This window comes from Macrobrachium nipponense, chromosome 33 (genome assembly GCF_015104395.2).
Source record: "Macrobrachium nipponense isolate FS-2020 chromosome 33, ASM1510439v2, whole genome shotgun sequence".
Lineage (NCBI taxonomy): Eukaryota > Metazoa > Arthropoda > Malacostraca > Decapoda > Palaemonidae > Macrobrachium > Macrobrachium nipponense.
The window spans coordinates 43,524,589-43,539,098 of NC_087219.1; the positions used below are offsets into that span (position 1 = coordinate 43,524,589).

Consider the following 14,510-nt stretch of genomic DNA (forward strand, 5'->3'; position numbering starts at 1 on the left):
CTGAAATAGAAAAAAGTATAACAATGTTAGGGAATTACCATTGCACTGAAGATAAAAAAAAATGTTTTAGCAAACGTATTACATTATTAAAAGTAATGTCTGAAGAAAATTTATTAGAAAGACTTATCACAAAACCACTACTGCTCCATGTACATGTTAGAATGATAAGCCTTAAAAATATATTTGGTTGATGTTTTCAAATACCCTATAGAAAGGTGCTGTTAATTCCTTTACATGCCCAAATGCCCACATTTATTGGGGACTGTACTATGATATGGCACTGATGTCAATTTGGCTAGTGCATCTTTTGTGCAATACCATGTAAAGAAATATGATGTAGCCACGTTTTTAAATTCCACCAGCACTTTTACTTTTTAGTTATTTTGGCAAAGACCTTTTTAAGTTCACAGAAATTAATAAACTTGTCAATATTATGGTACCTCAAGAAATTTACTTTAATGTGCTATAAATTTACAATGTTTTCGGAGAAATAGTGGTAAACCAAAAGTGAATCTGTTTGGGCCATTCAATTAAATCTGCCTCTATACTGAGCTGAGAAAAATTTCAGAAACTGTCCAACAATAGTTCTTAAAAGTATTCATGGCATTAGATTTGATTTTTGCTCTAACTGCCTTAATATCCATGGAGAAATCAAGCTGACATCATTATAGCAAATACTATACAATTTTTTTTATAAAATATATCGAGTAGAAACAAAGGAAAAAAATCCTTCAGAGTGAGTTGTATCAAGATTTTAACATTGTAATTCCACATATCTTACCTGGAATTGAAAGGAATTGGATCAATCACACTTGGCGCTGGTAATGTGAAAGTCTGGAAAAGGCTACGGCAGAGGATGGTCTCATGCAGCCTTGCCACATTTAAAGTGTTGATTTCTCCATCTTTCAGGCATATCCAACCTTCTCCATTTGCCAGAGACCCAATCAGCCTAGGAGAATCTTCTATGGAGGCCAATTTGTTTTGTGACTCCATTCTTTGTTTAATCATATTAACAGTAATATCAATTTCTTTACAGCGGTCCTTCCAAGGATGCTTTGAAACTAAAGGTTGCTGGGGAAAAGTCTTTCCTCGTTTTTTAATCAACTGTGGTGTCAAGGGTGCAACATACCTGAAAAATTCAGCCCTTGATATCACTCATTTCATTGCTTTAGCTAAATTAAACAACATTTATGCACAAGTGATTCTACAAAGTTTTTAAGCTTTAAAATTACATACTGTACTTTGATGGTATAAAACCTTAGTATATAGACCACAACAAACCATGAATAAATGTAAAAAGACACTGTGAGGTACATAATCATTTTTGTTTCTGCCCTGACAAATTATACATATTTTTGTGTTGATTTTCATATCTTATACAGTAATTCTAACCTCCAAAAAAGATAAACATTACAGTAGTAGTATTATTTATGAAGCATGGCATAAGAAAAATCCATCAAAACAAAATGAAAAACATCATAGGTACTTGAACTGTACAATATAGGTGAATGTAAGCAATCACAAGAAAATTTGTCTCACTAAACTACAAATGTTTCTTTCTCTTAAACATATATTAGTGATACAATAAATCTAATCCTATTAGAGATAGTAAAAATGTTTTTTTATTTAAATTTTATCTAGCATATGAGCAAGTTATCATTAGTGTTAAAATGCATCACAGTTACTTACAGTTACTTGGACTTATGCAATAATACAAGGCAGAAAACAAATATTCAATGATATTCAGCATTATACTGGTGGCCATATAAATAACTGGAAAAAGCCATCAAAATGTTATGGTGGGGCATATACATTTACGTTTTACAGATGTTGAAGGTGGTTGCTTATAAATTATGATTAGACACTGAAAATGGTATGTCTAGTCATTTTAGATAATAATTAATGTATCACAACTTTAAGAAATATCTAAATGTCTAGTGCAAAATGACAATGGTTTTAACTGTTGATGCTAGTTCCTTATTACATAGGTAATATATACAACCCTTAGGATTATACACATGAATGAAGAAAATATGACTGGTGTACACTGCTACTTGAGATAATAAAAACTGGTCAAATATTTTACGACCCCAACTCAGAACTCATACTTCATTTTTTTTTTTATTTGACTATACAGTACTTAAATTTTTGTCTGAATTTATTGTAAGACCACTAGTCTTTGTATTTACATACATCTGAGTGTAGGATTTGCTTATTGTAACCAAAACCAGCTGCTCATAGCCAGTAGTTTAAACCTGCATATTTCATGCATCACAAAATTTCCTGCATTTTGTTTACTAGCAAATATATGTATACAGAAATTATGTATGATAAATTTGTAAAGTAACTAAGTCAACAGGCATAACCAGCCCTGTTTCACAGGCAGAACCAGCTCCATTTCAGGGAATCCCTTCTCCCCCCAGAGGGGGTGGAGGTAGGATGGAACCCCATATAAACCATCTTAGGGGTCCCCACTACAACCCTTCCAAGTTTCATGCCAAGTGTCGCTGTGATTGAAAGGCAGATGGACAGACGGACAGACAAAACGGCCATTATAGTAAGATAAGAAAATTTTGTTTCTAAGAGGCATTCTAATTTATTGTCAAAAACATACAGTAATTCAGCAGAGTCAGTCATAATTACCGATCTAATGTAGCTCTGCTGCCAAGACCAGCTTTTAGTGATGTATCAGCTGAATCATTTAAACCCCTGGCTTCTCTAATTTTCCTGCAAGTAAAAACAAGACATTTTTATAATAAAATGAAGTTTCATTTATACTTATCAAGTACTAATTACATAGCTAATGGTAGTTTCCCACTTACCAGCAAAAAGAATTCAAACTTTGCGGGAAGCCTTTGAAAGCTCACTATGGCCACAAGGTGCCGCCCACTTTCAGCAATACTGGTAAAGACTTGGCCGACTACCTCATTCTGTTTTATGCCCAATGTCTGACAGAGGGGACGAGGGTAGGCTCCAATCATGTAATTACTTGGTAGGTATATATAAAACTTGATTTTTTCAATAAAAATTTCATTTTCATATAAGGAACTCAGCACCCTGAACATACACCTGGCAGTTTGGCACCAGCTGTCATTTTTCTGGCGACACACTTGCAACTTAGTATCTCCAGGAGTAAGAGTTTGGCTTTAGTTGGGAAGGGAGCAAAGCAAGCACCTCTTGCTGCCATAACACACTCGATTTTTCCATGAGTGCAGCAGAAAAAAGAATGAGGTGGTTGGGCAAGTCGTTATCAGTATTGCTGTTAGTGGGCGGCACCTTGCACCTACACTGAGCTTTCGAAGGCTTCCCGAGAAATTTGAATTCTTTTTGCCGCTGAATGGGAAATTATTAGCTATGTAATTACTTGGTAAGTTACTTATATAAAAATCATATTTGGAAAAATAATCAGGAAAATAGACACAGATCAACACTACACAACACTGAACTCATACTTATTACACAGTATTTGATCAATGACTAAGAGGTTTTGAGCAAGTTTTGATATTAAAAACAGCATGTGAAAATTGAACTTAAAAGTGACAATGATGTAGGATCACAAAGTATAGAGTCCAAAGGAAATTTTAAAAAGTTAAAGAGACATCAACGCAACTACAAACGCAGCAAAGGTAACACTGTGTTACCTACTGTGTAGCACTCAATATCCACCTACAAGGAAACAAGATAAAAGAGAGTGGAGAGGATTCACCAATCAGGCATCTAACCCTTCAAAATGATATTGTTAAACTACAATAAAGTTTTGTACATACTTACCTGGCAGATATATACTTAGCTATAGTCTCCGACGTTCCCGACAGAATTTCAAATCTCGCGGCACACGCGACAGGTAGGTCAGGTGGTCTACCTTACCCGCCGCTGGGTGGCGGATGTACGAACCACTCCCGTAAGCTTGTCAGATTTTTCTCTTCCACCTGTCTCCTGAGGGGAGGCTGGGTGGGCCATTAATCGTATATATCTGCCAGGTAAGTATGTACAAAACTTTATTGTAGTTTAACAATATCATTTTTGTACATGAACTTCCCTGACAGATATATACTTAGCTGATTGGCACCCTTGGTGGAGGGTAAGAGACAGCTCAATAATACAGGTAAGACAGGAAACAACTAATGTTGTAGGATATAAAAACCTTGGTTCTCACCTTTTCAGGATGAAGACTTCATAGATACTATCTCTGAGTCTGCATTGCCTGGAGAGCTACAGCTAGGACGTGACCTGATGCTGAAAGACTCTCGGATCTACCACTGGGATATGTGATCCCCTATTGTGGTAGAATCCAAGTCGGATGCTGTTAGAGGGACCTTGTCCGCTTACCTAACAGATCCTTACCACTACCTCTGCAAGGAGCCAAAACCCACCAGACCACCTAACCAAAATACAAAGGGTTAATATTACGACAAAAAGAGGTGCCTCCTGCAACCTCTTTCAGACAACCAAAAAACAACAATATAAAATATAGGGTAACATATAAAGAATTTACACAGGATAAGTTTCAGCTCCCTGCCCCAGCACCGAATCCGCCGATACGAAAGGACCCAAGACGAAGCATTTATCATATGTGATTTTTACATCACGTAGGTAGTGGTTTGCGAAAACCGATTGGCATCTCCAAAAAGTCGCCTCCATCAAGTTCCGCACAGACATATTTTTTCTGAATGCAAGCGAAGTTGCGATGGCTCTCACCTCGTGAGCTTTCACTTCAGTAGTTTAAATGTTCTTCCTTACAAGCAACATGTGCCTCTGTAATAAGGCTTCTCAGAAAAAAGGAAAGAGCATTCTTCGACATGGGCCGAGTGGGGTCCTTTACAGAGCACCAAAGCACATCTTGATTCGCCTTAAGTTGTTCCTTCCTCTTAAGGAAATACTTCATAATTCTCATTGGGCAGAGTTCTTTCAGGCTCTTCCCCTACTAGAAAAGATAAACTACGAACTTCAAAGCTCCTGGGCCAAGGCCGTGATGGGTTTTCATTCTTTGCAAGGAAATTTGGAAGAAACGAACACACCATAGAATCTTCCTTAAACCCTACATTGCCCTCAATAGCTGGAGCTCACTCACTCTCTTAGCTGTAGCAAGGGCCAAAAGGAAGATAGCCTTCTTCGTCAGATCCTTGAAAGAGGCTAAGCTAGGAGGTTCGAATCTAAACGATCCAAGGAATTGTAGAACTACGTCTAGATTCCAGTTTGGTACCACATGAGGACGCTTAATGGTTTCAAATGATCTAATAAGATCATGCAAGTCCTTATCATCGGATATCTTTAAGCCTCTATGCCGAAATACCGCCGCCAACATACTGCGGTATCCCTTAATAGTTGACACAACCAGATGACATTCTTCTTTGAGGAAAATAAGGAAATCCGCAATTTGGGTCACAGAGGTACTGGAAGAGGAAATGTTCTTCCTCTTGCACCAACGTCTGAAGACATCCCACTTTGACTGGTATACACGCAAGGTGGAAGGTCTCCTCGCTCTTGGGCCGGCCAAAAGGGAGCGATTAAGGTCATTCTCGTTGAATCGGACTCTACGAACTTCTTGATGGTTAGCCCCAGGATCTTGAAGGGGGGAAACGCGTAGACGTCGAGTCCGTTCCAGTCCAGAAGAAGAGCATCTATTGCTAATGCCTCTGGATCCGATATCGGAGAGCAGTAAGGATCCAGCCTCTTGTTCTTTGGCGTGGCAAAGAGGTCTATGTGTGGCCTGCCCCATAACTTCCACAGGCTCTGGCATACATCCAGATGAAGGGTCCACTCTGTGGGAAGGACCTGATCTTTCCTGCTGAGGAGATCTGCTCTTACATTCCTTTCTCCCTGCACGAACCTGGTGAGAAGCTTGATTCCTCTTTCTTCTGCCCACAGAAGAAGGTCTCTTGCTGTCTCGTACAGGGAGAAGGAATGCGTCCCCCCCTGTTTCCTGATATATGCCAGAGCTGTAGTGTTGTCCGCGTTGACCTGCACTACCGATCTTCTGACTTTGGGCTCGAAAGCCTTCAGAGCCAACCACACAGCCATCAACTCCTTTCTGTTGATGTGCCAGGCTACCTGGTCCCCCACCCAGGTACCTGACACTTCGCTGGTTCCCAGAGTTGCACCCCACCCCGTGTCCGACGCGTCGGAGAACAACACCAGGTTGGGGGTCTGTGATTGAAGAGACAGTCCCTTCGCAAAGAGGTTGGGATCTGTCCACCATAAGAGATGTTTCTTGATGTCCTGGGATAACGACAGGGAGAACGTCAAATCCTGAGAACGACGACTCCAATTCCGATGAAGAAAGAATTGGAGCGGTCTCAGGTGCAACCTTCCTAGGGAAACGAATTGCTCCAGCGAGGAGAGCGTCCCCAGCAGACTCATCCACTCCCTCACTGTGCATACTTCTTTCCCTAAGAAGGTTGTTACTCTCTCGAATCCTCGTGCTATCCTTTCCTGCGAGGGAAAAGCCAGAAAACTCAGAGAGTTCATCTGTATCCCGAGATACACACACTCTTGCTCGGGAATTAGTGACGACTTCTTGAAATTGACGAGAAGTCCCAAAGCCTTCGTCAATTCTAAAGTTACTTGTAAGTCCTTCAAACAACAATCTTCTGAATTGGCCCTTATTAGCCAATCGTCGAGGTACATGGATATCCTCACCCCTTTCAAATGAAGCCATTGAGCCACATTCCTCAAAATCCCCGTGAAACACTTGAGGGGCTGTCGAGAGGCCGAAACACAGAGCCCTGAACTGAAAAATTTTCCCCATTTTCCCCCCATCATGAATCTGAGAAACTTCCTCGAGGAAGGATGGATCAGTACGTGGAAGTAAGCGTCCTGTAAATCCAAGGAAACCATCCAGTCCCCTGGACGAAGTGCTGCCAGCACTGATGAAGGCGTTTCCATCGTGAACTTCTTCTTTTCTACGAAGAAGTTCAGGGCGCTTACATCCAACACCGGTCTCCATCCCCGAGGACTTCGGAACTAGGAAAAGGCGGTTGTAGAAGCCCGATGAATGATGGTCTGTCACTAGTTCGATAGCCCCCTTCTCCAGCATCTGATCTACTGCTAGATGGAGAGCTTGATTCATGATGGGGTCTCTGTACCTGGCCGTCAGTTCCCTTGGGATGGTCGTCAAGGGAGGTCTTTCGACGAAAGGGATGAGGTAACCTCTCCTCAAAATAGAAAGGGTCCAAGGATCCGCCCCTTTTTGGGCCAGACTTCTGCAAACTCTAAGAGTCTGGCGCCCACCGTTGTTTGAAGGACTTGCAAGTTATTTGGGGGCTTTAACAGACTTGGCGAAAGTCTTACCCCTTCTTGAAAAGGTCTACGACCTCTAAACGTAGAGGTTCTTGATGAGACGCCCCTCGAAAGGGTTCTCGAACACTTGCTTTTTCCTTCTTAGCCTTGGTAGGGAAGGAAGGGCGAGGTTTTCTTGCGACTGTGCCAAAAGGTCCTGGGTGGCTTTGGCCGACAGTGATCTTGAAATGTCCTGCACTCGATGTTTAGGAACAACTGAGCAGACAGAGGAGCAAACAGCAAAGAAGACCTCTGGGCATGGGAGACAGACTTCGTTAAGAAGGAACAATAAACCGACCTCTTCTTCACGATCCCGGCCCCATACAGGGAGGCGATTTCACTCGCTCCGTCTCTTACCGACTTGTCCATACAAGACAAAACACACATAAGATCTTCTGGCGAAATTGACTCTGGCACTTCAATTTTCTTGGCTAGGACTCCCAACGACCAATCAAGGAAGTTAAATACTTCTAGCACTCTAAACATGCCTTTGAGCATGTGATCCAATTCATTCATTGCCCAAGTCGTCTTAGCAGAGTTAAGGGCAGTTCTCCTTGTCGAATCTACCAGCGCCGAAAAATCCGAATCAGCCGAAGACGGTAGACCCAATCCTAAGGACTCTCCTGTTTCATACCAGAAACCAGCGCGTCCTGATAACTTCGAAGAGGAAAAAGCGAACATCGTTTTCCCCGCTTCTTCTTTGGAAGCCATCCAGGAACCAAAACTCCTCAGTGCCTTCTTCATAGAAAGAGTTGGCTTCATCCTCACAAGAAGAACTCTTCGCTGTCTTCGCCGTTGAAAAAAGTGAGTGAGGAGAAGGAGGAGCCGTAGGAGAAAGGGAATCCCCAAAAACTTGCAAAAGTAGCTCTGTAAGCTTCTTGTAAGAAGCAGCAGCAGCAGAAGTGTTCGGTTCCTCATCCGAACCTTCTAGGACGTCTTGTCGAGGCGAGCGCGGAAGATCCTTAGGTGACGAAGGGATCCTAGTAGGAGTTGAGCGAGAGGTTGGAGAACGCCCTCTCTTAGAAGAGTTCACATCCACTGGAGAATGAAGAGAAGATCTGGGATGCCTACGATGAGACTCCCTCTTCGAGGTAGACAGAATCTCAGCCGAAGGAGAGGTAGGGCTCCTACTCCGAGAATCCTCGGAAATATCCACAGGGCGCTTACGAGGAGGCGAGCGCCTACTATACTCTTTGCGCCTATCCCGAGGCGAGCGGCTGCCAGGAGAAGAGCGCCTATCGAGAGCAGAGCGCTTGCGCGGCTCTCCATACCTGTCCAGTTGCGTACGATTAACGGAAGTTCGACTGGAAGGCGAAATGCGCCTACTAGGAGAAGGCTGCTTGCGAGACTCTTGACGTCTAACAAGAGGGTAACATTCAGGAGAAGGGCGCTTCAAAGCTAACGAGCGCCTACTTGGAGAAGGGCGCTTCCGAGATTCCTGTTGTCTACCAAGAGACAAACGGTCAGGAGAAGTGCGCCTAGAAGCGGGAGAGCGCCCCTACACGGAGAAGGGCGCTTGAAAGACTCTTGTTGTCTGCCCCGAGGAGAATAATCAGGAGTATGACGCCTTAAAAGAGACGAGCGCCTACTAGGAGATCGATGTGCAGTAGGCTTTTGGCGCCTACCTTTCGGGGAGCGGCTAACAGCAGGCCGTCTATCATGCACGACTCCTACCAGACTCTTGATGCCTGTCAGGAGAGAAGTCACGATCCGACACTCGAGGAGAGTGACATCTGGACGAAGAACGCCTACTTGCATAAGGACGACCTTCTAGAATCTTGAGGCTGCTGAGGAGAAGTCTCACGCGAGGGAGTTGAAGAAATAGCGTGATGAGCAGGTGCAGTGCGCTTACCGGAAGCGGGAATCCAATCTGGAGAAAAAACTTCTTTCTCCATAGAGCGTCCTACCGATGTTTGGCGCCTTGAAGTCGAAAGAGAGCCAGGCGAGCGAGGGCGCTCACGCGAGCCCCTACCTTCATACGAAACCTCCCCATATGAAGGAGAACGCTAAAACGAGGAGAACGATCCTCTGAAGAGCGGCGCCTAGATCTCTTGATCGGAAGAGAAACGTCCTTCTTCCTACGTGATCTAACTGCTAGAGAGTCTGCTAGCGCCGTGATCTGAGCTTGAAGTCCCGCGAGTACTCTCGTAGGCGAATCTTGTTGTTCTTCCTCGGAAGCAGGCGCCGAGCGCGGAGCGCGAGAAGAAGAACGCTCACAGGATTTCTTGGGTTTCTTCGCCTCCACCGACGATTCTTCCGGGAAAACCTCCGGACTAGAAGCCAAAGGACTGCAGGGAGCCTTCCAAGCCCTCTTCAACGGGCGCGACGCATCCGGGGAGTTCCAACCTCTCTTCGGAGAGGGAGACGACGAAGAGGAGAAGCATTGGCGTAGTAGCTCCTTCTTGTAGCGATCCGAGGCAGCCTGGGAGCGTACTTCAGGATCTGCCGAGGGGACGCCTGACCGGTGGGGGTTCTCCCTAGCCCTCTTGCGGCTTTCGACTTTCCTACTCCACTGGAACTGGGAGTCTGGAAGAGGTCTAGGCCTAGAGGCACTAAGGAGCCGGTCAGACGCACCCTCCACAACACTGGGGACACTGCACTGATCACTAACACTCTCCTTACCTTCCAACTGACGAATCTTCTGATCCATAGAACGAATCGTGGCTCTCAGAGCTGCCGCCTCCGAAGGCGAATCTTCGGCTTCGGTGCGGGGAGCAGGGGCTGCAACTTGGGAAGAAGGTTCTAATTCTACGTTAGCATTAGGATCCACATCCAACTCACTCATTCTAGATCTACTAGAACTTCTAGAGGAAGCCTTACGCACTCTATCACGTTCCAACTTCCTAACATAAGAAGAGAGAGCCTTATATTCTTCTTCATTCAATCCCTTACATTCACTACAAGGGTTAGCAAACGAACATTCATTCCCCCTGCATTTCATGCAAACCGTGTGGGGGTCTACCGAAGCTTTCGGCAACCTCACCTTACATCCTAAACAAAACCGAAGTTTTAACTACCGAATCTAGGTCAGACATCGTTAAAGAAAATCAAACTCAAAATCAAACCGGTCCACAATCAGCGTATGCCAAGCCAAACAAAGCGAATACGTCACCAAAAGAAGTCCAAATTAACTCCAGGCAAGCGAGAATCGAAAAACTATCGAGAGGAACCGACAACAGTTGTTATCGTTCCCGCGACAGAGAAAAATCTGACAAGCTTACGGGAGTGGTTCGTACATCCGCCACCCAGCGGCGGGTAAGGTAGACCACCTGACCTACCTGTCGCGTGTGCCGCGAGATTTGAAATTCTGTCGGGAACGTCGGAGACTATAGCTAAGTATATATCTGTCAGGGAAGTTCATGTACAAAATGGATAAACTTATGAGAAAAAAAACAAAAAAAGGTCAATGGCAATTCATATTACAAATTGGAGGCCAGTACCACCTCTTCAAATAAAAATTAATAATGATTTTTTAGCATATAGTATTAGTACCAAGCAAGTATGGGCTGATAACAGGTTACAACAACAAAAGCAAGCAATTAACTTTTGTTTCTATAAAAAAAAACTAATGGTGGCACCACAACTTAATGGACCTCAACACTTAATTGACTCTCCTTAGTCCAATAAAATAGATGAAAATATTTTGCACTTGCTGGGGAAATCCATTAAGTTTGATAAGGTTATTATACAGTAGACTGAAGATTTGGTGTTTGTTCATGCGAGGGCGGAGGGTAATGAATGAATGAACAAACACATGCATGTCAACTGACATTTTCCTGGCGACGCTTGTGAAGGTGGAAAGTTAACAAGACACACAAACATAAACAAAGCTTTCCTTCTTGTGCACCATCTTATCAAACAGTATGTGTACTAGATAATTACATTTTAAATAGTAATGTGAAAACATTACTTGAGAAATGTAGATGTCACATAATCAGGTCAGGGGCCAAGGACGCCATGGAGGAAAGTCTGCCCAAAAACCACTGTCCAGGATGTGTGAGCGTGTGAACCTTACCTAAGCAAATGTATGAAAAAAAAAAAAAAAAAAACCCTTCCGTGAGAACCTACTTAGTCTCATGGGATGATGTGTCTTGACCTAGATAAGTATGTTTGTTTGTATACCTGTATCTTTTGATTAGGTTTGCTCGCATAAGATTTGTAAATGAATTGTAACTCAGACTTCCTCTTCTCCTCTTGTCTCAAACACACATTCAGAAACCTTCTCTGCAAGCTATCTCAAGATGTAATCTTTCACAGAATATAAGTGTATTTTGCTACTCTGTGTTTCCACGACTTACCCTCTACCCACGCAAGACTATGAATATCGAGTTAAGAGAATATCTTCGCAGTTCAATGGAGGAAGAAAGAGACTGAGAGAGAGAGAGAGATCACCCACTGATGTTCGCCATGCGAACCAAAATTACACACAAGTGGTCCGTTTTGTAAACACAGCATACCACTAATATATGTACCTATTGTGGACCCAACTTTCTCTCTCCTACATACATCTTGTAAGCATAAGTAGGTACAGCTACACATATTGTTAGAAGCATGTCATTTTTCAGATTTATCCTTAAATTCAAATTATAAGTACGTAATTCAATACCTTAAACTGAATGGTAATTACAAAATACCAGGCTTTTAGATGATTTATTTAGAATTGCTCCAGACTGTAAGGTATGAGAGGCTAGCCCTGGGTACCCAGGTCTTTGTTAATTAGTGGAAGGGGCAGACCCCCAAGCTGTCCCTTAAGTTAAGATGACACTATATTTACATCACTTCACAGAAACTACTGTGGCACTGGAACTTACTCTGAAAGGTTTTGCAACTTGAGAGGGAGATATAATGGAGTATAATTAAAACATATTAGTAACAATCTTCTAAGCTTTGTATGCATAGTACTGTAAGCAGTACCAAAGGTTCTTTGCAATGCATTTTTAAATCAGAAATGCAGTGCCTTCTGTCTCTTACATCTCTTGTAAGCCTTTTGGTCTCTTCTACTAAACTGTCCAATTTACTTAAGACTTACTTTGCTCCAAAACATCAATGTCTTACAGGCCACACAGCGGCACCATAAGCTGAGACAAACTGTAAACTCCAGAAAGTTCAGCTTGGGCTTAAGTTTCAATAAACTCAATACTACAATGTTTCAATAAGCTTGCCTTAATCTTAAAGCTGCTCCAGTAAGCTTAGCTCTTACTTAAATCTGCTTCAATAATCCCAGATCTGGCTTAAATCTATTCCAGTCAGACTGCCTTATGCTGAAATCTACTTCAGTCAGATTAAGCCAAAACTCAAATCTCCTTGAATCAGGCCAGCTTACGCTTACATCTGCTTCAATCAAATTGGTTTATGTTTGAGTTTGCCTTAATCAGACTGGATTATGTTAAATATGCATCAATAAGCATGGTTTCTGGGCTTACATTAAATATGCTTCAATAAGCATGGTTTCTGCTTAAGGGGACCGTCCCCTATGGCGGATGACATGTCAACTTGAAAAAATTAAAAATCGAGTTATTACTTGTATCTATGCAGAAACATGCCGTGCATGCTTTCCAGAAGTTTCAGCCAATTATTTTTATAAATAATGAAGATATAGCGGTTTTTAAATGATGACGTCATCGTAACTGCGTCGTCTTTATGACTTGAGTTTGACAGAATTGTTTTTGCGTGTTTATTTTTTGCATATATACAGCGATTTTTAAAGATTTTTTTCAAAATTCTCATACATCTGGCAGCAATGAATGGTAGTGTGACACTGGGCGAGAAGGGAGCTGCTCAGAGCGGTTATTTATAGGCGAGAGCGCGAGACTCAGAGAATGACTCAGTTACGCCACAGACGTCAGAGGAGGTACATGCGCGTAGGCACTTGCGTTTGGTTACTAGCTATTTACGTTGTTTTTATAACTTCTTAGTGAAGTTATAGCAATGCCGAAGTTACCTAAGATCAAGAAGGCTACTCAGCAACTAAGGCTAGCAAAATTAGCGAAGGCCAGGAGTGTGCTGAAAGAAAAACACGAAAATTCATTGTTATCAGCTACCCTCATTGTCTCATGTCTTGCCGTCAAAATCATTATCTGGTGTCACGCTGAGGGTATTAACACCACTTTTAGGGGTAGGACCAGGATCCTTGATGTAGAAATCAACAATAAAAGTACAAATAAAGTAATTATAATAATGTTGTTTTGACTTTTATAAGAAAAAAGCGAAAATTTACCAAACCAATCTTTGGGAGCTCATAACTCAAAAACATACTTATGCGCATGTCGGTAGAGTTTACTCGGTTATTTATTATCCAATTTTAGAGAGAAAGATATCATTGGAAAGAGGAATAAAAATCCCATAATTCTGTGTGACAGAATTTTGATTTCTTTTTTTCTTTTTTTTTAGATTTTTTTGAGTGTCTAGACTAAAAAAAAAATAAAAAATTCATAAAAAATAAAAAAATCAAAAAATAAAAATTCTGTCACACAGAATTGTTCCGTATATAAAGAAGTTTGTATGGTATGATTTTCAATACAAATGATGTCATATTAGCGGAGAAATCTCTACCAATTTTTTTATTTAAATCATGATTTTTGCTAATAAAACGAAAAGTTTTTGCTCAAATGACTTGAAATTTTTATAAGACAAAGGTGTTATATATATCTAAAACATATATGAAAATTATGTATTTCGAGTAATAAATAAAAAAAATAGACATCATAGCGGACGGTCCCCTTAATCTGCTTCAGTAACCTCAGTTCTTGCTTAAATCTACTTAAATAAGTTTACCTCTGGCTTAAATCTATTTCAACGCTAGAAAAAATGCAGATGCCCGTATTTATAAAATCCTATGTAATCATTTATGAAACATTGGTAGAGCCATTTTACAAAGATTAACAGAGTACAAACAATCAGTTAAGTATATCTTATTTTAACAAGACCACTGAGCTGATTAACAGCTCTCCTGGGCATGCCCAAAGGATTAAATTTGTTTTTACGAGTAAGAACCAACTGGTTACTTAGCAATAGGACCTACAGCTTACTGTGGAATCCAAACCACATTATATATTGAGAAATGAATTTCTAATCACCAGAAATAAATTCCTCTGGTTCTGCACCGGCAGCAGCAGGGAGCAAACTCGGGATACCAAATTAATAGGTGAGTTACGCAACCCACTCCTCCAGTGAGGAACACATACAATCAGCAATAGTATATAGTTCACAGAGGTTGGGGCTTTTCATACACA

At 41.8% G+C, this 14,510-nt stretch overlaps 1 protein-coding gene across 3 annotated transcripts in view; it reads right to left on the minus strand.

Annotated features, from left to right (window-relative positions):
- The window catches only part of LOC135203129 (PMS1 protein homolog 1-like), a 119,162-nt gene that overhangs the window by 29,764 nt on the left and 74,888 nt on the right, over positions 1–14,510 (minus strand). For all 3 annotated transcript variants that reach the window (XM_064232775.1, XM_064232773.1, XM_064232774.1), the window contains exons 12-13: positions 2,644–2,727; positions 782–1,129 (exon numbers count right to left, since the gene is read on the minus strand). In XM_064232775.1, the coding sequence (XP_064088845.1) occupies positions 782–1,129; positions 2,644–2,727 (432 nt within the window). The remainder of the gene's footprint in view (positions 1–781; positions 1,130–2,643; positions 2,728–14,510) is intronic.